At 35.8% G+C, this 25,338-nt stretch overlaps 4 protein-coding genes and 1 pseudogene across 4 annotated transcripts; 3 read left to right on the top strand and 2 right to left on the bottom strand.

Annotated features, from left to right (window-relative positions):
- LOC104736815 (protein ECERIFERUM 26-like) lies at positions 254 to 2,420 on the top strand. The gene is made up of 2 exons (XM_010456870.2): positions 254 to 890; positions 1,436 to 2,420. The coding sequence occupies exons 1-2, from the start codon at positions 465 to 467 to the stop codon at positions 2,303 to 2,305; spliced, it is 1,296 nt and encodes a 431-aa protein (XP_010455172.1). The 5' UTR covers positions 254 to 464; the 3' UTR covers positions 2,306 to 2,420.
- Positions 8,914 to 9,875, top strand: LOC104738262. Its single transcript, XM_010458464.1, has 2 exons — positions 8,914 to 9,081; positions 9,171 to 9,875. Exons 1-2 carry the CDS (start codon positions 8,914 to 8,916, stop codon positions 9,873 to 9,875), a joined length of 873 nt encoding a protein of 290 aa, XP_010456766.1.
- Positions 12,104 to 14,801, top strand: LOC104736816 (protein NRT1/ PTR FAMILY 2.8-like). The gene is made up of 3 exons (XM_019234567.1): positions 12,104 to 12,648; positions 13,775 to 14,160; positions 14,291 to 14,801. The coding sequence occupies exons 1-3, from the start codon at positions 12,104 to 12,106 to the stop codon at positions 14,752 to 14,754; spliced, it is 1,395 nt and encodes a 464-aa protein (XP_019090112.1). The 3' UTR covers positions 14,755 to 14,801.
- Positions 20,924 to 22,163, bottom strand: LOC104736817 (protein LIGHT-DEPENDENT SHORT HYPOCOTYLS 1-like). The gene has a single exon (XM_010456872.2). It carries the CDS (start codon positions 21,653 to 21,655, stop codon positions 21,080 to 21,082), a length of 576 nt encoding a protein of 191 aa, XP_010455174.1. The 5' UTR covers positions 21,656 to 22,163; the 3' UTR covers positions 20,924 to 21,079.
- On the bottom strand, positions 21,759 to 22,359 carry LOC109128328 (annotated as a pseudogene).

Consider the following 25,338-nt stretch of genomic DNA (forward strand, 5'->3'; position numbering starts at 1 on the left):
TCAAGTAATAACTTTTCAATGTCATAATATCATGGGGTATGAGAACACATCCTCGTCAGTCGTCATTAATAGAACCGGTCCTATGTTCCACCTATATTTGTGAGGCCCACTGCGTTATGAGAACCCATTAAATCGATCGGTGACTTTTTCATTTTTCATAGTTTTTGACTTTTTGTATATATACATTAATGGTGAGGTGAGTTTTTATTGGATAACAAGGTACAAGTACAACTACTAGCAGGCACCAGCATTATCACCCCCTCCATCAATGATCAATGCACCTCAACAAACTTTACACATTATTCTCTTACCTTTATCACGTACAGATTTTTATTTTCTAGTAAACTGAAATGTTCATCTTTTGTTTTCTTTATATATAAGATGTGTTTCTAAATTTCTCATAGACACACTCAGACCAATATACACAGTCTCTTTTAGTTTTGTCTAACTTTTTCTAAATAAAAATGGGTATCGTCCAAGAGAACCGGGTCGAAGTCAAGTCAATGCTAACTGCGGTATCCAGCAAGCCATCTAGATCTGGTCGGGTACACCCGTTTACCACTTTAGACAACGCCATGAGTCGACACACTCTCCACGTCATCGTTTACTACCCTCGTAGTCCATTCGGGTCCTTTGACCTCGACTCCGTCCGGATCTCGTTGTCTGAGCTCCTCTCTATGTACCCGCCTGTTGTTGGTCGGGTCGCTAAAACCCCGGACGGGATCTTGGAGGTGAAGTGTAACGACGCCGGACTGCGAACCTTGAAAGCCAAAGTCTGTGTTGGTATTGATGAATGGCTAAGATCAGCCGATGGACATGATGAAAGTGATTTAACGGCTTGGGAAGATATGCCAGAAGATCCGAGTACTTGGGCACCGTTTCGTCTACAGGTTCATTTACACATAATATAGTATAAGTTTGTTTGTCTAAGTTCATCAGTTTGTTTCGGTTTGGAACTTCTAAAAATTGGATTGAGAAAGTTCTGTCAGTTTTCACCAAACATAATCTAGGTTCTGTCTGGTTTCATTTTGGTTTAGGGTGATAAAAGAATAGTAATTATTATAAAACTATAAATTTGTTTTGGTTTTTAGGTAAAATTTCAGTTTTTAAGTATTTTAGGTATATTTTGGTAAATTGACTAAATTCAAAGTAATTTTTGGATCTTGGGAGCCAAAGTTTTTGTTGGTAAATTGTACTTCTATATCATGAATTTGGTAAGTTTAAATCTTAGAAGTTATTTGTGCTGATAAAATGCTTAGATGTTATAAGTATGGCCTGGTTTATCAACCGAGATTTATGTACAATCAAAGATATGTATATAAGTTACGGCTTATTTTGCACAATAACTTCGTAATCTCTATATCGAACCAAAAACCGAATACTATTGATTTCCCAGCCTTTGATATTTTTAAATTTTTTGTAACGATTTTGGCAGATAAACGAATTTGAAGGGGGAGGAGTAGCAATAGGCCTAAGCTGCCCACACAGGCAAGCAGACGCAACAACACTTACTGTTCTCTTAAAATCATGGACAGAAGCCCAACGCCGTCGATGTCTCGTCCATCCTCCGTCCTTCTCACCACTACCCTCCATCTTAACTGATGATACTGACGCCGTTAAACCCAACAGTGCGTCCATTTCTGAGCCCATTTCAACAAAAACAGCCACCGCAACGTTTCGTTTCTCTAGCTCCGCCTTCAAGAAATATGTCGAAGAAGAGGGTATATTCCCCAAAGCCTCACCGTTAGATGTGTTTGCCGCTCTTTTCTGGACACGTGTCGCTCTAGTAAAGCGCAAGAGCCATGATCGAGTGTGTATGTGTGTGGACTTCAGGAGGCTTTTGCCTAATCCACTTCCTTATGGCTTCTTCGGAAACGCTTTAAACTTTTCGTCTCTAGAGATGACTAACGTGGCTGATCAGGGGATTGTACATGTTGCACGTTTGATAAACGACCACGTGACGAACCTAACCGTGGAGAAAATCAGGTCTGATCTAAACCGGGTTGGGGAACAAGAGCTGATGTACGGTAGAGATTTGACGATTGTGAATATGGAGCATATGATCGTTGAAGGAGACCCGATGATGTACGACGCTGTGTTTGAGGACGGTGTTAGGCCTGTGCATGTAAGTTACCGGATCGGAAACGTTGGTGGAGAAGGGGTGATTATGGTGATGCCGTCCCCGGAGAAAGGGTTTGGGAGGGTTGTATCGGTTACTTTACCGGAGGAGGAGATGTCGAAGTTACTTGTGGATCAAGAAATCCTTCGATTTGAGCCCAAGATTATTCTAAGTGGTGTGAAGTAATTTATAAGAAGGCTCTTTGAGAAAAAGAAATATATTATGAATATCAGAATATTGTTCTTATCAAAGGCGCTTGTGATATAACAAAGAAGGAATAAAAGAGTGTTTTTTATAAGGATTTTTTTTTTAAAAAAACGAAAGCTAACATTTTGAAAAAAAACAAATTTTTTATATCTCTATTATATATTTCCTCTATTCCTAAAAACTTGATTTTGAAAGTTTTTACATATATAAAATTAAGAAAAAAAATGAAATCATTTTTCATACACATTTTTCATAACTATATGAAATTAATATTTCAAATATTATCATTTAATATTTTCATAAATTATAAGCATTAATTAATTAAAAATGAATTTAAAACATAATAAATAGTTATACAAAAAGCATAAATCTTCTGCAAACAATATATTTTAACCGGCCGAATGGCCAATTGTCAACTCTCGAACTTCTTTACACATTTTGCGGCAATCAGAGAAATTAGGGTTTTTTCTTAGACAATTGAAGGTATCTTAGGTTCTATGTGTTAATACTGGAGATCTCTTTCGTTTCTAGAGTGGATTGGCGAAGGTTTTTCGGAGGTTTTATTTGGCAAGTCTTGATTCCGAGTGATGGGGATTTGATATGGCGAATCTTCCGATCTGGATTACTTGGGATTTCGCGGACAGATCCGGAGGATTATGGTTTTATTGTCTCTAATCTGGAATCGGATTCCTCTGGAATGTTTCGGATTTGTGGGTTTCTATTTCCATTTTTGTGCGAATGTGGTTTGGCAAGGTGGATCTGGTGTGGTGGGGCCCGAATCCTGTTTCTGTTGTTTTGGGATCGGAAACTCAGTGGGAGGTGAGCGTATCTCTGATGAAGGGGTGTTTAATGGTTAGGCTTTTATGCTATTTGCTTTCCCTTTTTGGATCTGGGATGGAGATGTCTCAGCGATTGGAGCATCTTAGGTTGCGATCTGATTTGAGCATGAGATTTGAAATGGGATTCCTAGCATTTACTCCGAGGTGGAGGAGACGAGATATAGGATTTGGGATTCTGGCTATGGTATGGTTCCAGGTTCAGGGTGTGGATTTTGTATCTTTATTGAATGGCATGTATCCTTTTTCCTTTCTTGGAAATTCTACTGGCTTTTTTGGAACTACACAGGTGGATCTTTCTCATTTAATTCCCCTGCTAGGAATGATTCTAAGGTGTTGCTCGCTATATAAAGGTTTCGTGGGAGCCTTTGAGATGAGGCAATTCTCTCTTGTTTGCTTTCCTTTCTCTCTTATTTTGGCTATGTTTTCTATCTATTCTGCTTTTTCGGGTGGGTGTTCTGGGGTAGCAATGTCACAGTCTGGTTTATTGGGGAAGGGGTTAGCTGGACAAATAGTGGGTGAGTCTCAGCCGAGACGCAAGATCAAAATCTCCTATTTTGATAACTCTGCACTGATTGCGGGATATTCCAAGACTGTTGTGGGGAGGTGTTTTAACCCACAGATGCAAGATATGAAGTCATTGCTGTTGATGTTGCCGCATATTTGGCAAGTGGAGGGGAGGGTTGCAGGTGCTGATCTGGGGTCAGGTAAATTTCAGTTTTACTTTGATGAGGAGGCTGATATTGTTGAGGTTTTGTCAATGGAACCCTTCCATTTTGACTCTTGGATGGTGTCTATGGTGAGGTGGACGCCAGTGGTGGATCTAGCGTATCCATCTTCTCTCAAGTTCTGTATTCGAATTTCTGATGTTCCCATTCAGTTTTGGGCAGAACCGACGTTTCGAGACATTGGTTCGGCGTTGGGGGTGGTCAAAGCTGTCGATATTGATATAGGTAAGATCCAAGTCACCATTGATGGGCTTAAGCCACTTTGTTTTGACATGGATATTGAATTTTTCAATGGGGAGGTCACGGTGGTCAAGCTGTTCTATGAGAAGCTTTATGGTTGGTGCAAGCGCTGTTTCAGTCTTTGTCATGATGAGGAGGTTTGCCCTTTAACCAAACGTGTGTCTCAAGAGGGGTGGTCAGTATGGAGGTGTGATAGACAGGTTTTCACCCAGGGTATCAATCCCCTATGCAATTGTAGTACAAAGGGTTATCAATCCAAATGGTTGTGTATTGCTAGCAGGAAGGATATGATCTGAACAATGCAAGTCAAGCCAAGCAATTAGGGTTTTGGCTCTAACGATTCCTAAAATAAATAAAGTAAAAGAATATAAACAAATAAACCACACGACCTAAGCACTCGATGCAAGCAATCGAGTACAAGATCGAGTGGGGTGATCGAGTATGCAAGTGAGATATGAACAACTTGAGGTATTACTCGATACAGGTTATCGTGTGCCTGATCGGGTAAGTAGTCGAGTAAGTGAAAGAAATGCAAATAAATAAAATACGAAAGTTCCTAAGGATGGGGGTAATCGAATCATAAGTGTTCTATACCAGTACGGATGCCTTACATGCCTCAAACAATTATTTCCTAGACAATGAACCTCTAAGACCTTGTCACCACACTTTCGCACTAGCAACAATCAACCTTGAACACATTACCACACTGTCGCACTAGCAATATGAACAAGCAGGCATTAAGAACGATTCATTATTGTCAGTAGACTTAAACTCATCTAATTTTGTTACTCAGAGTTAAGTAAACCTCTAGCATTGGCTAAATCAAGCATTTTATCTACTCCTTTCGGCCTATAGCATTTTTAAACGCCCTAGATCTAATCTCAACCTTTCGGTCTGTTGACAGCATTAAGAGCACCAATCTAGAAGGAAATCTATCAATCATTTACAATCAACTAAAGCATCCTAACCGATCAAGAACACAAAATCATCTATCCCATCCCTAGAAACTTTACTACACTACTCGGACATAGAAGCGAATAACAAAGCAATCAAAATGAATGAAAATGACATTGTATTAAAAGATAGAGTAGAGTAGAGAAAGTAAAGGATAGAAATCTAAGAAAACTACAAAATAAAAATGCAAAACAATAAGAAAAATGTTGAGTCGCCCAGTTCTCTCACAGGAGCTCTCGCTCTCTGGTTTGAGGGTCTGCGGCGTGCTCCTTTGCAAGCTAGGGGAAGAGGGGGTTTATATATGGAAACCCATTTGACCTAGCTTCCCAGACCTGCCCGATGATCTACTCGATGGGGTACACGAGGGTGAAGTCGGGTTACTCCTCGGGTGGATCTTCGGGTTGCTCTTCATGCTCTTGGATCCTCCTCGATCGTGTTGGGGTTCGGACTTGTTCTTGCAGCTCGATGGCTCCTTCGGGTACATGCTCGAGTTATCCTTGTTTTTCCCCATTTTTGGCTCTTTAGCACCTGTTTTCATCCAAAATATGCAAATGCAGAAATGCAACACCCTAAATGCTCTAAAAGTGAATTCCTACAGTAAATGACCTAAAAATGCTAAGTTAGAGGTATGAACAATGCAAAATATGGACAAAAAAGGATGCTAAAAACATGTAAATTAGAGAGTTATCAAGGTGCTCGTTCAAGGTCAGACTACGGCTCGGGGGTCCCGTCTTGGCAGAAAGGCTATTCAAAGGGTTCTTCCAGTCTAGGAGGTGCTCATGATCAACGGGGAAATCTGGTGCTGCAAGGGGACCGCCACGTCAGCGTCCTGAACATGTTTTGCCATTGGCTGCTGTTGAGGTAAGAGCACCGGTGAAAGAGGAAAGGAAGCAAAAGTCTGCGAAAAAGGCTTTGTTTTAGGAACACTTGGGTAATGATGGTCCCGGTTCTGATCTGGTAGAAGAAGGTCAAATAATGGAGGAAAAAGAGGAGGTTGTGGAGGAAGCGGATGTACCAATTGATTCCGGATCAACGGATGGGCAAGTGGTGGCAAACTCGGAGATTCTGGTGGAGGAGATTGGCGTGCAGAAATTGGATCCAACACTAGTCATTGTTGTGGGTGAAGTGGAGGCGAACAGGGAGGGTGATGTGGTCTTGAAGGCAGGAGAGGGTTTCGAGCAGAGTGGCTTGTCTCAGGAGTTGTTGCTATCGAATTCAAATGGCGGGGGCAAGGTTGACACCGCTGCTACTATTGGTCATGCCATGGGGAGCATTTCGGTGGGTGAAGCAGTCGATGCAGAGGTGTCTACGGGAATAGATGGGGAGGAAGCGGATATGGAGGTGGAGGACTCTTGTTTGGAGGAAATGCTAGTTGATCCATTACTAGGTGGGCAAGCGGCTACCGGAGATCAAGGTGGTGATGTGGTTATTGTGAGTGCAGATGTTTCTCAAGGAGGGTCTAGCAAGGTGGTGATGGGAGGCAAAGGGAGGAAGGGGAAAGGTGCCTTGGTGCTAAGAGGGATCTCTACTAAAAAGCGGAATGCTAACATGCTCTTGTCACCACGGCGGAGACCTCCTTCCAGTGTTCAGGATCCTGGTGTAAGCGGAACTACCCTGAAGGCTCAGGAAGGCGCTGTGGGTGGTCACGGTGGGGCAAAACCACCTAAACCAAACATTTTAAAATGAATATTCTAAGTTGGAATTGTCAGGGGTTCGGAAATAAGGCTACTATCGGACATCTTATGAAAACAAAACAATCTTATATTTTTATGGAACAATTTGTTTGTCATTTTGGTTATAAAATTTTGAAAACGGTGGAACCTATTGGTTGTAGTGGAGGCTTGGCCTTATTTATAATAAGGATGATTTTAATATTTCAATTTTATTGGTCACAAACAGACTAATTGATATTGAGGCAGTTCATAATGGACGGGTTTTTCACATAACTTTTGTGTATGGGGATCCTGTTCCCAAAAATCGTGAGGTGGTTTGGGAAAAACTATTGTTGATTAGTTCTTCAAGGTCCACACCTTGGTTGGTGGTGGGTGATTTTAATGAATTGTCAGGGATTCATCAAAAACGAGGGGGTAAGTTGCGCCATGCTTCCTCGTTTCAGTCTTTTAACGGGATGATTCAAGATTGTGGTTTCTTGGAATTTCCTTATCTCGGTGACTTTTTGTCTTGGCGGGGCTGGCGGGATAAGAAACCAATTCGGTGCCACCTGGACAGTGCTTTAGGAACGGAGGACTGGCATGATCTGCTTCCAGATACGGTTACAGAATACTTGCCAATGATTGCTTCTTATCATAAACCTCTGGAGGTCAGTATTGGTGCCAAGCGATTGCAGGGGCGACAGTGCTTCATGTTTGATCGACGGTGGATACACAATCTCGAATGGGTGGCGTGGAGATAATGATCAGGAATACCCTAATCTTCTGACCAAAATTGGGAATTGTAGACGCGCCATTTCTCAGTGGCGTAAATCAAAGGTTCCGGTCGTTAGGGACACGATTGAGGATCTTAAACAGAAATTGGAGATTGCTCAGGCAGATGTTGCGAGTCCTCCGAGTGTAATTTATGATCTGAGCTCTCGGTTGCGGGAGGCCTATCGTGATGAGGAGATTTACTGGTATCAAAAGAGTCGGAATAAGTGGATGCGCGTGGGGGATAAGAACACACAATATTTTCATGCTCAAACCAAGCAAAGGCGGGCGCGTAATCAGATTAGTGGTTTGTATGATAAGAATCATGTCTGGTCGACGAAGGATGAGGATATTTGCACTACTGCTGTATCATATTTTGAGGATTTGTTTACTTCAATTAATCCAGCTACTTTCGAGGAGGCTTTACGTGAGGTATAATTGGTAATTACAGAGGAGTTAAATGAGCGGTTAACGGCCCCGACAACGGAGGCAGGTACAAACGGCCCTGTTCATGATACACCCGGATAAGGCTCCGGGGCGGATGGAATGACTGCTTTGTTTTTATAGAAGGCATGACATGTTGTTAAGACGGATTTGGTTTCTATGGTTAATCAGTTTTTTGAGGAGGGAGTTTTCGATAAGAATCTTAATCGCACGGACATTTGCCTCATCCCAAAGGTCGCAAGGCCGACCCAAATGGCGGAGTTACGCCCAATTAGTCTGTGTAATGTGGGGTATAAGATTATTTCAAAGATCTTGTGTCAACGGTTGAAAACAGTTTTACCAAGCCTTATTTCAGAGACGCAATAAGCCTTTGTTCTCGGGCGCTTGATCTCAGACAATATTTTGATTGCCCAAGAGATGTTTCATGGTCTCCGAACAAATCCGTCCTGTAAAGGAAAGTTTATGGCCATTAAAACGGACATGAGTAAGGCCTATGATAGGGTCGAGTGAGGATTTGTTGAGGCTCTACTACGGAAAATGGGTTTTGCGGAAAAAAGGATCTCATGGATTTTGTTTTGTATTACTTCGGTTGAGTACAAAGTCCTTATTTCCCTAATAAAAAATGGACAACCTAATGGGTTGATAGTCCCGAAAAGAGGTTTGCGGGAGGGAGATCCTCTTTCTCCCTATTTGTTTATCCTGTGTACGGAAGTGCTAATTGCTCAAATTAACAAGGCAGAAATGGACAAGCAGATCACGGGTATTAAGGTCGCTTATCGGTGTTCGCCAGTAACACATTTACTATTTGCGGATGATAGTCTTTTTCTGTAAGGTGGATAGAGATCAATGTGGGGTTATTTTGGATATTTTAGAAAAGTATGAGGCGGTCTCGGGACACAGATTAATTTCGATAAATCTTCGGTTCAATTTGGGCATCTGTTGATGAGGATACAAGAAGGGAGATGCATGGGGTACTTGGAATTTCGAATCTGGGTGGTATGGGTTCTTACTTAGGGATTCCTAAGAGCTTGGGAGGGTCCAAAATGAAGATTTTCTCTTTTGTCCGGGATAGACTTCAGAGTTGGACGACGGGATGGACGACAAAACAGTTATCCAGAGGGGGTAAAGAGGTAATGATAAAGTCTGTGGCTACTGCGGTTCCGACATTTGTTATGTCTTGCTTCCGGTTACCAAAAACAGTTACGTCTAAGCTTACTAGTGCAGTGGCGAATTTTTGGTTGAGTTCGGGCCAGTATGGGGGACTACACTAGTTAGCCTGGGAGAAGCTTTGTGGGAGTACGCAGTTGGGGGATGGGGTTTTAAGAATGTTGATGATTTTAACTATGCATTGTTGGCAAAACAATTGTGGCGGTTGATCGAGGCGCCGAAATCCCTTTTTGCTAGGGTTTTGAGGGACCGGTATTATCAGAATTCGGATCCTATGGACCTGATCCGATCATACTCTCCATCGTATGGGTGGCGGAGTATAGTCTCAGCTAGATCTTTGATAAACAAAGGGCTTATTAAACGGGTTGGTTCTGGAGAGTCCATTTCTATATGGACTGATCCATGGGTACCGACTCAATCCCCAAGACCAGCTTTGAGCAAGGGACCTCTTAAGGACCCTTCGTTAAAAATTTCTCATTTAATTGATTATGGAACAAATTCATGGCGTATGGATATGCTTCTAGCGCATTTTGATTTGGAAGACGTGGCACTGATTAGGGTTATACCTTTGGGTAGCACTCAGATGGCAGACTCTCTTGGTTGGCACTTTACGAAATTGTGGAAATATACTGTCAAATCAGGGTATGAAACGGAGCGTGCTGTCAAACAGCGAATCATCCAGGTTATTCGATATGGCCCAGATATTACTCCCCTCCTGGCGGCTGTTTGGAGGGTGTCCTGTCCACCAAAACTGTAGCATTTTATGTGGCAAGTTTTGTGAGGTTGTATATCGGTATCGGCAAATTTGAGGAAGCGGGGAATATATTGGGATTCGGGATGTGCTAGATGTGGGGCGGAAGAGGAAACCATTCATCATGCTCTTTTTGGTGCCCACCTGCCCGTCAGGCTTGGGCCTTAACTCAGGTACCGGTTGGCCAAGTTTTGTTCCCAACGGACTCGGTGTACACTAATATGGACCACTTTTTGGGTAAATCTAATCTGGGGTCTCAGGTGGAGGCTTTCCCATGACTCATGTGGTATCTCTGGAAGGCGAGGAATGCTCGTCTTTACGAGAACCAGGTAGAAAAACCGGAGGATGTTTTAGAGTTGCGGTTGGGGAGGCGGGTACATGGTTGCAGGCAAAAGTGTCAGATGTGGAGGAGGATTCTTCCATTATCCCCATTGACTCTAGGGCTCGGGTAAGGGGGCCCATGAGTCACCTTCCTATTTTGTTTACAGGTTATCGGAGTTTCGTCGATGGATCTTGGAAGGCTGGCGATGCCTTTGTAGGTGCAGGATGGGTGTGTTCATCCTTTCAAAATCCGATACCAATGAGGGGAGCCACCAATTTCCGACGAAGTCTTTCTCGATTACACGCTGAAGTCGAAGCTTTTGTTTCGGCTATGCGGTGCATGATTGGACATGATTATCGGGATGTGGCTTTTTATACAGATTGCTCAAATTTGGTGAAGATGGTGTCTTCTCCACATGACTGGTCGGCTTTCAAGACGTAACTTGACGATATAAAGATTGATAGGGAGGAGTTCTCTTCTTTCTCTTTATCTTTCATTTCAAGAAATGCAAATGTAAGTGCGGATTCTTTGGCACGTCAGGCGCGTACCTCTCCGCAACCTATTTTGTTTATAAACGATTTTTCTATTAATTGGTTTATACGAGCTAATCTTTTGTTGTCAAAAATATATATATATATATATATATATATATATATATATATATATATATATATATATATATTTTTTAACTGTTAAATCATTCACTAAAAGTTTAATACTGTTTAAACTGTAATCGCATGCTTCTGTGTAAACTCTTATAGTCGTAACTGCTGCGTTTAAACCTGTGAAATCTATAATAGCATCTCGGATTTTATTTTTTATTTATTGAATTACAGCTAAACAAATATATTTTTTTAAGTTATACGTACGATGTGTACCAATCAAAATGTTTTTATTAGATGTCAAGTTTGAGGAGGTGTGGCATTTGGAAGTGCTGAAAAAACCTGATTTACGTGTCTCGTGAAGAGAAAAACATTTATTGTACTGATGATAAATTTATTTCTGTCATTTTATTGCTACTTTTTTCAATAATTTAATCCACGTAAGTGTATTACAGCTCCAAATTTATCAAATTAATTATAAGATAATTATTTTAATAGAAGTAAAATTAGGATAGGGGTTACGAAACCTAAGCCCCATTTTTGACTTTCGATAACACTACATAATTTCAGTAATATCTATAACAAACTCAGAAACCAATCCCTATTCCCTAGTAATCAGCTTGAACATAGTTACATACACACTGTGTGATGATTGACTTTTTCCTTTTACTTCTTCTCTCTGCAACAAATCTATAAACACCATCAAAAGTATTTTTCATTTCTTCTCAAAACCTAAGAACAAAAAAATGGACATTGAATCTTCTTCATCTCCATCATCACGTGCTCTTATTAAGAAGGAGAAAGGAGGATGGAGAGCTATCAAGTACATTATTGGTTCGTTTTTTACCTTCTTCATTATTTGATATTCTTTTTCTTTGGGTTTTATACTTAAGTAAAATATTTTTATTTGGGGTTTATGAAGCAAATGAGTCGTTTGAGAAGCTGGCGTCAATGAGCTTAATAGGGAATCTACAAGTGTATCTCACAACAAAATACAATCTCGGTGGTGTCTTCTTCGTGAATGTCATCAACATTTGCTTTGGTTCTTGCAACGTTCTTAGTCTCGCCGGTGCTTTTGTCTCTGATGCTTACCTCGGAAGATTTTGGACTCTTCTCATTGGTTCCATAGCCTCCTTCATCGTAATTTTCCCTTCCTCTCTCTTCATTTTCAACACCGTAAAAAGCAGGGACCAAAAGTGTGTGGTTAAGTGTTTGCTCTAGTGGGTAGAGCACTTTTGTTCTATGTTAAGACTAAGGAACTTTTAGGATAAGCTTTGTGGTTTTATTGAACATTTTTTCTATGATAGGGAATGGGAATAATTGCTCTAACTGCGGCTCTCCCACGATTAAGACCGGAGGCTTGCAACGATCCATCGAATTGTTCAAACCAGCCCACGAAATGGCAGCTTGGGGTTCTTTTCTCCGGTCTAGGTTTACTAGCCATTGGAGCAGGAGGAATCAGACCGTGCAACATCGCATTTGGAACAGATCAATTCGATACAAGCACTAAAAAAGGCAAAGCTCAGCTTGAAACGTTCTTTAACTGGTGGTACTTCTCCTTCACTGTAGCTCTAGTTATTGCACTGACAGGTGTCGTTTATATACAGACTAATATCAGTTGGGGCATTGGTTTTGTGATCCCCACGGCTTGTTTGGCACTCTCTATCACCACCTTCCTCATCGGTCAGCACTCTTACATTTGTGCAAAACCTGAGGGCAGTGTGTTCGCAGACATTGTTAAGGTTGTTGTTGCGGCTTGTAAGAAACGTAAGGTGAAACCTGGAGCAGAAATAACGTTCTACGTAGGCCCTTCTGATGATGGATCATCCACCACTTTGGTCCGAGACAAACATAGGTTAGTTCGTTACATTAATTAGATTATTTATTTGCTTCTAGAATAAATTAAAATTATACTTTTAATATATAAAATTTTATAAGTAGTAATTTTTATCTTCTGAAATATTTTTTTTCTTTCTAAATCAATTATTTTAGACCAAAAAAAAATTATTAATGTAAATTTGCAGAATTATTGGTATTTCCAAACGAAGAAAGTTTCTTCAAGAAACACTTGGCGATATTATATGGCTAAGACGAAAACATAATTAGGAACTTTGGTTTATCTTTGATATTTGCGGTTACAGTTTAAACAAATTTTTTATCAGAAACCTTTTTGTTGTCAAAAAAAAGAAACCTTGTTTTATGCTCGATATTTTGCCATTACAATTCTAAAATTTTCTTTTTCTTTTTGTCAATAAAATATTACTATATAAGAAGCGAAATTATTATATTTGAAAAATAAGAATTGTGTCTCACTTTATAGTGCTTGGAATTTGAAGGTTTAAACAATTACATTAATATCTACATTAACATTTTTTAAGTACATTTTGTGTTTTACCTTTTTAGTTATGGTTATTTAAATTTTTATTTACAATTTTAGTCCCTACAAAATTGGACTAAAAGCAATAAGTGAAATATGATAAATTGACAAAATCAAATTTTTTTTATAGAAACTAATTAATTCTACCTAAATTCCTTATTAATAGCAAATTTGTTTCCTATATATGTGTCCAAAAATAAAAATAAAAGAAAAAACCAATTGTTAAATTGTATACCTTAGATATTATATGTCTTAGTTAAAAATTAACAATCAATTAAACTAAATAGTTATACATTATACAAAAAATAATAGTATTCTCTTAAATAAATACAAAATATTATTCTTATTAATTATACATTATACAAATAGTAATTATTCATAGTGTTTTATCCTGATAAAAATTATAATATTTTAAGAATAATGGTGCCACAGGTTAAAATATAAAAAGACTAAAACTTAAAAATTGGTCATTTTATTACTAAATTAAATATCTAAAAATCTAACATTATTATATATAAAATTAAATAATTGACCCGTGGTTAAATTTTAGTATAAGTGTAATATGTAAAATCTCTAATCTTTGTTAGATGTTTCGGTGTGACAGGTTAAGGTTTGTTGACAAAGCATCGGTGGTAACTAATCCGAACGAGTTAAATGAAGATGGTAAGGCGAAGTATAAATGGAGATTATGTACTATGCAGCAAGTGAAAAACATCAAATGTGTGACCGCAATTTTACCTGTATGGGTCACGGGGATCGCATGTTTCATGCTGACTGACCAACAAAACATTTACGGAATCCTTCAAGCTATGCAAATGGATAAAACATTCGGACCACATAAATTCCAAGTCCCTGCAGGATGGATGAACCTCGTCTCCATGATCACTCTTGCCATTTGGATTTCACTTTACGAGTGTGTTATCATACCAATAGTGAAACGTATCACGGGGCGGAAAAAGCGGTTAACAATGAAACAAAGAATCGAGATAGGTATTAATTGCCTCTCTTTTTTTTGTTAAAATATTTACAAAATTATAGGTTTAGATATAGTAGATAGGAGTGATACAATGTCTTTCTTTTCGTTTCTGTTTTAGTTTCTCACATTTGTTGGTTGTATTAGGTATCATAATGGGAATCACTTGTATGATTGTCGCGGCATTCCAAGAAAAGAAGCGAAGAGCTTCCGCTCTAAAGAATGGCTCATTCGTGTCGCCGGTTTCTATTTTAATGCTCCTTCCTCAGTTTGCTCTCGCGGGTTTAACGGAAGCGTTTTCAGCAGTGGCTCTGATGGAGTTTCTAACTGTTAGAATGCCCGAGCGTATGAGAGCAGTTGCGGGAGCGATCTTCTTCTTGAGTTCATCGATTGCAAGTTACATATGCACGCTTCTTATAAATGTGATTGATGCCGTGACACGCAAGGAAGGGAAATCGTGGTTAGGAGACAAAGACTTGAACAAGAACAGGCTTGAGAACTATTTTTTCATAATAGCCGGCATTCAATTCGCGAATCTGCTCTATTTTAGGTTTTTTGCTTCAAGGTTTGCTACGGAGAATAAAAAAGGACACAAAAGGTTTTTTCTTTAACCTTTCTTGCGTATTTGGACTTATTTTTCTTTTAAAAAAATTATATTCAAAAGGGTTATTGGTATCTCTAAAATGTTATATTATTTTGAGATGCTATATTACTTTATGTTTTATGTAATTTTTTGTGTTACCCCATTTTAAGATCTGGTGCTAGTCAAAATGTTATGTAATCCTGTTAAATTCTAGTATATATTACTGAATACTGAATATAATGTTTGACATTTTGATTCATAAAAACATAACTTTGAAATATTATGATATTCATCAAAATTTTGGAATGTTTCAAATAAACAAACGTCGGTTATAAACTGACTCTAAGAACTTTGCATTAGTTACTAAACCGACTTAACATTGGGTGACATAAAATATATTTGCTTCACTTAAACAAACGACGTTATATTTTTTTTCTTCTGGAAGTGTTAGAGTGGTTCACAAACTTAATAAATATTGGTATAATAAAATATAAAGTCGGTTAACCAGACGACGCTAAAACCGTCCCATTTTAACGTTTTGCGTCAATTAAAGAAATGATTTAGAAATACCGACGTCTCCTAAGCATGTTTTTTGTAGTGATATATGTATATGTTAATGTTTTTTTTTAATTTGTGTGAAATATGTTAAAATAACAGAGTATTCGATAAAGTTTTTTATATATTTTTTTGACTTTTTAAATCAGCTAGCTCGCTCAAATAACAGTACCTATAAATCCATACGTTCATTTCAAACTAGGTATGTGCGGGTTGTTGTATTAGTTATGTTACTTTATTTTAGTTTATATAATAATCATAAAATTATGAGAATTTTCTGAGAAGATTTTTTAATCAAGTTTTTTAAAATGGTATTTCTGAAAAATAGTATTGAAAAATATGTATTTTTGAAATTCTCCTTAAAAATACATATCTAACAAACAAATTTCCTAAATATCAATAATTAACATTACTTATTCAAATCATAAAAATATACCAGTTATGTAAAAAAATATTGTTAATGATAAAAATAAAATTTACTATGATATTCAAAATTTACCTAAAACATTTAATAATTAAATTGCAAAAATATTTTTGAAGTATCAATTAAATAGATTTCCTACAAAATCATATGAAATGCAATTAAAATCCCAAAAATTGCAGTATAATGATGAGTATACAAATTCTCAAAAAAAAAATTGGAGGTAAGAGAGAGTTAAAAATTATGATTTAATAATCCTATTATAATAGTTAATTTTGTTAAAACATTGCATACTTTAAAAATAAAATAAATATACATGAATGAAGATGATTTCTTTATCTTGATTCCCTCGTTGGGTTTTGATTGAAATTAGTGTTATTGAATCTGCATCGATAATTGTTTGTTACAGTCACCAAAATTTTATTATACATTTGTAATTGAAAATTGAAAATAATAAGAAGAGAAAGAAGGAAGGAAAAAAATACATAAAAACAAAAAAAAAAAACTTGAACAAAATATAAGATAAATCTAACAAAATATATAATCACACTCTTACCATGAGTTTTGAACCCATGCAAGAACATAAACAAAACAAAGAAAATATTTAGAATTTGAGATATGGTGGATGATGATGTGAGAATAGTTATTTATAGGATTTCAAGGGATGCAAGTTACATTTCTAAAATATTTTATATACATAAGCAATTGAAAATTAATAATAATAAGAAGACAAAGAAGGAAAAAAGAAATACATAAAAACAAAGAAATAAAATTGAACAAAGTATAAGAAAAATCTAACAAAATATATAATCACAGAATTTGAGATATGGTGGATGATGATGTGAGAATGTTTATTTATAGGATTTCAATGGATGGAAGTTACATTTCTAAAATAATTTAGTTAGAGGAGTTACAATTATAATTTATAGTGTATTTGAATGAAAATGAATGAAAAAAATAGTCAATTCATAATTTATGTAATTTCAGTTACAATTTAGTAGTAAAGTGTGGACTTAAAATATAAATTAATGTATATTATTACATTTTTGTTTAATTAAAAATAAATATTATTTTTTAGAAATTAAATGCTAAATGGACCAATAAGGATAGAGTAAAACCTTATTTTTTTTTTTATGTATATGATTTTCAAAAATTTATTCTCATTGGATCTGTAATGGACCTGCTAATAAATTAATTATAAACTAGATAACAAAAAAGGGGCATGTATATTAAAAGACTGTTGAGCTTTGTCACAATAGTTCTTTTTAATCTCGAGAGTGACTAAAGAATATGTTTCATTCTCTATTAAGGAATCCTCAGAAGAAGAAAACACTAATCTAATCGTTGTAATTTAATCGCACAAATTTTATAAGACTTAGAGTTTAATGCCTCAGGAATCTTAAATCTTTCTGGGATTTTCATGTATATATCATTATCTAATGATCTATATAAATATGCTGTCACTACATCCATAAGGTACATTTCTAAATTCATAGAAGCCGTTAAACTCATTAAGTACATGAATGTAATTGCATCCATGACTGAAGAATATGTTTCTTCATAATCAACTACAGGTCTTTGAGAAAAACCTTGTGCAAAAAGTCGGGCTTTATATCGTGTGATTTCATCTTTCTCATTTCTTTTTTGCACAAATACCCACTTGCAACAAACAGGTTTTACATCTTTAGATGCAGTGACAAGAAATCCAAAGAAATTTCTTCTATTGAAGGAGAGCAACTCAAGTTGCATAGTATTTTTTAGAGACTGAAAAAGAGAATATTCCATTATCATTATCGGTTTCATCTCTGTACCATAATATTCCAATTTGGGCATAGTTAATAGAAATCTCATATTTTTCTGTATCGTCCTGAGAACTTTTCTCTGTATTTAGTTCTTCTTGAACCTTTTCATCTCCCATTTTCTTTTTCTTTCGAGGTTTTTATCTTTAGAGCCCATTGGCCTCCCCCGTTTCAATTGAACCTTAAGTTCATTAGCTTTGCTTCCATCGAATTCCTCTCAACGAAATTTAACTCTTGTTGGTGTATTTGCAGCGGGGATATATGACGTTGTCACACTTTTTGTATCTATGAACACATCTGATAATTGATTTGCCAAATTTTGTAAATGTACAATTTTCTGAACTTCTAGTTCACGTTGATTTGTAGGGGGATCAAAATATATTAAAGATGGTGTATACTGGAAATTCATCTTCATTAAAATGACAGTCGGCAAAACGTGCCGTAAACATATCACCAGTTTGCGGTTCAAGATATCGAATTATACTCGGTGATGCATAACCGACATATATATCCAATCTCCTTTGTGGCCCACTGAAACGACCCGACCCTTTTTTAAAAAAAAAATACTATATATATAATTAAGCATCCCATATTACTTAATTAAATCAACTCAAACCACAAAACATCATTTAAACCAGCCATAACCATCTTACACAGCGGAAACGTACAAACAATACCAAACCAACATAACCTTAATATAATAACATTCCTAACCATTCTATCCAACAACCTATCATAACTCTAACCAAGGTTCCAACACATAACCATAAATAACCAACAACACACAAATGAGACCCTAGATCATCCTCCTCCTCATCGCCTTGATTCCACGTTCACACTTGCTTTTACTTGCACCGCAGACACAAATTGAGATGCATGAGTATTTAATAAACACTCAGTGAGGTCATCCTCCCATCTACTGGGCTATACACACAAGCAACTGAGATTCTATTATTAAAGCCAACAACCAAAACACAAACAACACAACAAATCAGGAAAACAAGACTCAGTCAAGTCTGGTGTCGACCAACGCTAACGTGTCACTGGTGTCGACCGACACTAGATCGGTGTCGACCAACACTCAACCAACATGGTGTCGACCGACACCACCTTTGCAGAATCGATCTGCACGAAGCCGAACGACGAACCTCCGTTCCAAACCGCTTCCAAACCCTCCCAAACTCTTCCAAACTTCTCAGGAACCTATGGGAAGATGAAAACAACCAACCCACACAAGCAAAACACCACAAACACAAAGAAACAGTCAAAACAACAGAGATCTAAGGCTTAGATCAGCCATGGTCAAGCACTCACCTCTTTTGCAGGAAGATTCTCACTCAACAACGACGAATCCAACACTTAGAAACCTTCTCCTTCGTTCCTAACACAAGATCTTCACTCCACAGTAATAGATCTCTCAATAATAACAAAGGATCTCACAAATCTCTCTCAAAAACGTTTTCTCCTTTTTCTCTCTGCTTCTCTGTCCAAAAACGGCTAAAAGGACGAAATAAGTCGAATTCCTCTTTTAAACTCGAGTTTAGGGCTTCTCGTAAACTAAACTATGCAAACCGGACGATTAAAATCGAACCAATTGAACTGTCAGCAAACGGACAGAATTTACTCGATCCCAAACCATCATCGCATGGAACCAATAAAAAAAAGGGTCCATTCGATCTTATTGTTCGCCGCGCCGGACAGAATTTACTCGATCCCACGTGCGAATACGGGACCACTATTTTTAAGTAAAGCCGATGAACACGTGGCAAACATCGAGTGCTCTCCTCTAATTCTCCGTTCAATCTAAAACCGTTCATTGTGTGTTAGTTTGAGAACATCGTACCAACCTGTCTGCTGTTTGGAAAGTCCTATTTGTGGCCATCGAAGAGCCTTTTTTTTTTAATTATCTACTGTGACTCTGTGAGTTATGTGAATTCTAATTTTTGTATAGTTAGATTTAATTTTAATTCTTTATTGAATATTTATCTATATATATACGTCTAAATATAGATTCATTTTAGGTTGAGATTTTTGACTAATTATACCACATTCTCTAAGCATAATTTTTTTAGTATGGATTTGATTATTCATCACATACAATTGTCTAACTTATTATGTTCCGCAACATGTGGTTCCTCAATCACTAAATGTTCATCTAACCAAATTTTATGTGTGTTTGCTGTCATCAAAGAAATTTTACAAAAGTATCATTTGTTCATGTCTTTGTTCATCAGGTCACATACCCAACTTTAATTTTTATAACAACATGTCAACATTGATTGTCATAAAACAAGAACTTTAACTCTCATATTGAACAGTTTGGTTCAAAGACAAAAGTGGTAAATATATGTAAAGAGTTTACTGGATACCATGTTCTATATAGTGCTATTTTCACCTTTACAGCTCTCTTTTTTTTTTTACATATAATTAACCACTTTTGAACATATTAGAACGTTGCATATTTGGAAAAAGAAAAATTCTGATCAATTCAAAAATTATACATTTTTGAGTGATATTTTTTCAGAAAGTTAATGGTAAAAGTTGATTTTATATTTAATGTGTTTCTGTTGTAAAATTATCGTTTAATTTAGCCATGACTCATGAATATTGATATACTAGATAAAATGTAGAATCCGTAACATATACAAGATTAAAGTGAAAGCTACGTTTGCATAGTTCTGGACTCATAAGCCACAACTCTAGATTTAGACGAAATTGTAAGTCATGGTTTTTATTTCTAATTTGCTAATACTAAAATCAATAATCAATTGAAAAGAACAAGTAGAGTCAATCATTTATAAGGTGGCTCCTATGCTAAAGCGTCATCGAAAGTCAAAACAGTGAATTCATATTCATGGACTTAGCAAAACAATAATAAGCATTTAATAACAAATTGATGTCAGATGACTTCGCTCATCTAATCTTGCGACTACAACACCTATCAGCAGCGACCAATCTTACTCTATTCTCAAATCTGAAACTGATTAAAAAGAGTATACAAAAAATGTTTCTCAACAATTTGTATTGTCAACATCAGGGTTGTGTTTTCTTATTATTTAAAAGTTTATTAGTATATATCACAAAGCCTTACCATAAAGTAATCATACGATTAGACCCAACATACTTATACATATATACATCTACGTATCTGCTCTTTAATATAATTACTCATATAAAAATCACTGAAATATACGAAGATATCGAAGTGTTTCCTAAAGTCTCAACCATCATCGCATGGAACGAAATGACTAACATATATGATCAAAATTATAGCAGAGTTAAATCAATTGATCATCATTAAACAAACCCACATGATACACACGAACCCTAACTGTATCAATGAATCAAACATCGTATAATATCTGAAATTAAATATGCAATAAAACACGAAGAACATTTATAATCAGTCAAACACTTAAGCATAAATAAACATAGTTTAATCTTATTCATAAACAACTAGTACAGAAACAAAAGCATTGATCAGTGGATAACGTAAAAGAAGGCTTTACATTAAGCACATAATAGAGAAAGGAAATAGGAGACAATACATATAGAAAGGGGAAAATTATATAATATAATCATACAGTTGCACCCGAGTAATTAGCCATCAAAGACTGACCTTGTTGTGGCTGCTGCTGTTGCTGTTGCTGAAGCGGTATAGGCGGCTGCGTTTGCGGTTTCTGCCTATTGACTCTCTTCCTCTTCTTCTCGTAGCTAACACCGCGAGCTTTGGCCTGGAAGTCTCTAACTTCACGGAGGTATAACCTGACGGCGCGTGAGCCGAATGGGTTAGCTTCCGGAGGGCCACCGTTCTCCTCGTAGGCGGCTCGGAGGCGGCCGATAAGGGCGTCGAGGGAGCCCCAGGCTTGCCGAAGAGGGCAAGGACAAGGAGCGGGAGGGTTAGGGAGGCCAAAGAAGGCACAGTTCTGGTGGTGGACCTTTGTTTTCCCGAACTGGTCGAGGTAGCGGAGGAACTCAAGCACGTGTGCGCCGCTGCACGACGGGAGAGAGAGCGGAGGACGGTGGTTCCGGAGGTACTGGCAGAAGGTGTTCCAGTCACGGCGTTTCTGGTTCTCGTACCGGCTTGAGGAAGGAGGTGTTAATTGTGTTGAGGGATTAGGGTTCTTGTTCGGTTGGTTAGAGATCAACTCCATGGCTTCTTTTTTTATTGATCTTGATTTTGGAAAAGTTGAAGAAGATGGAATCTTGATTTAGGGTTTGTTTCTTTTATATGGATCGGAAGAAAGATTAGGGTTCTTTTTTTTTTTTTGTAGATCGAGAGCTAAGATCAATAATTGAGCAAATAGAGAAAAAGTGAGAAAGAGCGGAGACTTAGCTGGTTGTGATGATGAGATTGATACTATAAAAGGTATAGATTCATCTTTTGTAGATCAAATCGAACAAACACTAGTGAGCAGAAATGGTGAGGCAAAGAGAGAGAGAAGTGAAGTTTATTTTGCTGCTTATTATAGAAGAAGATGAGAAAAGGGGATATATAAGTGGAAGAGATCCTTTTTTTTCCTTTTTATTATTTTCTAGCTTTTCTACTTTGGGAGATGATGGAGAGACAATACACAAAATCACACTTGTCAAGACTCAAAAGTGTAGTGTAGCTTCAAGACTCAAGACGAGCATTAGGAGGTCATTTAAGGAGAGAGAGACTGAGCAGATGAGTACAATAGAGGAGAGAGAGAAGAAGAGGACTAAGTGTTACACAGCGTAGAAAAGGGTAATTTCATAGCTGAAGAGAGAGAGTGTGTGTATGACCAATGGGTCAAGTGGGGAACTTGAAGTTGAACATTGACATGACATGAGGAGGGAAGAGTCTGTGTTCTTTGCCTGCAATTTGCAGCGACATTTTCATTTTATCATATTATTATTTATTTTTGTTACTTTATGCGTTGCGACGTTGCGTTTATTTACTTTCTTTTCGCATTATTCTTGTTTCCTTACTTCACTTTAATTTTTTACTTTGATAACGACCTGATTAACATATAAATATCTTCTTCTTTTTTTTTTTTCCGGAAATCATGGGTTATGAACATAGAATACACTACTTTTAAACACAAACGTTTCTTGTGATAAACGGTGGATTAGTACAATACCTCTTTGTTGACTATAAAACCGCACATAGGCTTTCGAAGCAACAACATGTGTTCAGTATTTAGCATATATATATTGATGCGTTAGTGTCCGTACCCCAGAAATTAAATTCGTTCTCAGAAACGTTTTTATTTCCTACAAGTCGATCGAGAGAAGTTTAATGTATACGGCTTTTGTCTCAATGGTAAAGGCTGCCAATTGAGCATCATGTAGACATCGTGTTAACTTTGGCAATAACTCCGACTGTATTTTTAGAACCAAAGTATTTAGACCAAACTTAACAAGTTTCTGTTGATGGATCATTAAAAAAGAATATATACTTCATAAAGAATAAATATCAAAGAACATTATTTTCTTGGTCAAAAACATGTATCCTATACTTTTAATTTAATTTAGTGGTAAGAAAACAACAACATTTTCAAAAAATCACATATAAACATTCTATGATCTTGCATTGGATTTAATAATTAAATATTTAACATCTTTAAAAACTTAGTTAAAAAAATCAATGTCAAAACCTTTCACCATTGGGTTTTGGCAGTGTGGAATCGACAATCTATAGCTCTTATCTATCGCAAGCGTAACCTATATTCTATATATATAAAAAAAATCAACTACAATACCAAATGTCACACTACCAAAGTATTCTATTTTTATTTTTTATATCATTCAATAGTTTTAGTTAATACCTACTAGTATATAATTACATTATATATTTTTCTAAGAAATACATCATAATGTCCATTACTTCAAAACATAATAATATTAAAATAGTACAATTAAATAAATTATTTTCTACATATAATATTTGAACAAATCTATTCTTTTTATCATTTATTATCTTATTTAATGTATATTTATTTTATTTTTGTTTTATTAATAAAATAAGTAAATAATATTAGGCTGTGAATAAAATCATATTAAATTGGTGTGATACTTAACATCAAACATATGTAAGAGTAACTCTAACCACAACACTAAATTTAGTGTGCCTTGGTGTATATCCTAGAGTACTTCGAGAACACCAAATAGGCCTATTAATGTATTCTTGGAGCATGTTGGGAGATTAGTTGCCAATTCAAAGAGCTCTTCTAAAGCTTGACGAAGATGTTTCTAGTATCCCAAATCTTGTTTTCATCTCCAACCACAACGCTAAATTTTAAGCTCAAAAAGAAATTTACGTTATTATAATATTAAATTCTCTTTATTTTTATTGTTTTGATAAATAGTTAATATTCTTATGATTAGTTATACCTTAAATTTATCAGTTAACTACTACACAAACGTGCTGGAAGTACACATCGAAACTATTGTAGTATTTGAGATCTTTCCTACAGAAAATTGTCTACTAAACCACAAATTTTAAAGAACATTAATTAAGCTCAGATGAAGTATAAGTATAAAGATCTGTTTTTTATATAATTGTATATTTTCACTTTAGAGAGAAAACTAAATTGACCCAAATTAAGAGTTTAATTACTAAAATAACTCATAAAATGTGAGGGTTATATGAGTTGTTTTTTTGCCTAAAATATCCTTTTTTGCTTTGTTAGTAAAAAATAAAGTCAAATTTACCCTCTTAGAAAAAAATTTAAGAAAATTAAAATATTTTCAAAAGTCTCTCGGACTAGTTGTGACAGATTTAATTGTCTATAACAGATTTATTTTTGTATGACAAATTTTTTATGACAGACTTATTTTAGAAAACAGATTTTTTAACTACAGTTATGACAGATTTATAATTGATGACAGAATTATTTTTCACGACATACTTATTTATAAAGACACCACAGACTTTACAATATATGACAGATTTGATATAATGTCTGACAGATTTATTTTACACAGTTATTTCAGATTTATTTTATTGATTAAAAATCTGTCATGTTACGACAGATTTTTCTACAGAAAAATAATTACTAGGTTGACATCTATTGATAACAGATGTGTTTTAAGTTACGACAGATTTTTTAATTTAACTAAAAATCTATCGTTTGATAACAGATTTATAACGTTTTTTAAAAATTGCTAAAATGACCTATGTGAATATCATATGTTATGACAGATTTATTTATGTTATGACAGTTTTTTTGTTTCCCTCCAAAATTCTGGTGTTTGATAACAGATTTATTAGATGTAAAATGTAAATAAAGTGACAACAAATTTATTTTAAGTTATATTTTTTCAGTAATATTGTTATTAATTATATTTTTTTATAAATCATATTATGAATCATATTTTTAAACTCATATATTTAAAGCATATTTTATACATTTTCATTTTCCTAAATCATATTAAAAAATTAACATCATATTCAAAATCATATTTTTATATATTATATTATATTTTCATAAATCTTATTTTAACATTTTTTATATACATTATTTTTTAGTTATAATTTCATACATTATACTTTTTATAAAACTTATTTAAACTATATAATCTTAAACTTCATATCTCTATACATAATATTTTTATAAACATTTTTTGAATATTGTTTTTATACATTATATTTTAAATCATATTATATTTTTATTATTATATTAAAAAATAAACATCATCTTTTTTAATCATTTTATATTTTTAATTAATCTTATTTTGAACCTTACACAAGCAAGAATACGCTCCTAGGAAGCTCCTACAACGATCCCAACTACAAAAATTTACAGGAAAAGCCTCACACTCCAAGAACTTCTCAAGAACACTCTCAAAACTCTTTCTCTCTTTCTTTCTC

Source organism: Camelina sativa, chromosome 13 (assembly GCF_000633955.1).
Source record: "Camelina sativa cultivar DH55 chromosome 13, Cs, whole genome shotgun sequence".
Lineage (NCBI taxonomy): Eukaryota > Viridiplantae > Streptophyta > Magnoliopsida > Brassicales > Brassicaceae > Camelina > Camelina sativa.

Excerpts from the sequence above, each read along its gene's own strand:
- LOC104736817 (XM_010456872.2), bottom strand. The coding sequence starts at position 21,655 with ATGGAGTTGATCTCTAACCAACCGAACAAGAACCCTAATCCCTCAACA.
- LOC104736816 (XM_019234567.1), top strand. The coding sequence starts at position 12,104 with ATGGGAATAATTGCTCTAACTGCGGCTCTCCCACGATTAAGACCGGAG. Across the intron at positions 12,649-13,774 it reads TTGGTCCGAGACAAACATAG|GTTAAGGTTTGTTGACAAAG; the intron begins GTTAGTTCGTTA and ends TCGGTGTGACAG. Across the intron at positions 14,161-14,290 it reads GAAACAAAGAATCGAGATAG|GTATCATAATGGGAATCACT; the intron begins GTATTAATTGCC and ends TGGTTGTATTAG.
- LOC104736815 (XM_010456870.2), top strand. The coding sequence starts at position 465 with ATGGGTATCGTCCAAGAGAACCGGGTCGAAGTCAAGTCAATGCTAACT. Across the intron at positions 891-1,435 it reads GGGCACCGTTTCGTCTACAG|ATAAACGAATTTGAAGGGGG; the intron begins GTTCATTTACAC and ends CGATTTTGGCAG.
- LOC104738262 (XM_010458464.1), top strand. The coding sequence starts at position 8,914 with ATGCATGGGGTACTTGGAATTTCGAATCTGGGTGGTATGGGTTCTTAC. Across the intron at positions 9,082-9,170 it reads TATCCAGAGGGGGTAAAGAG|TGCAGTGGCGAATTTTTGGT; the intron begins GTAATGATAAAG and ends TAAGCTTACTAG.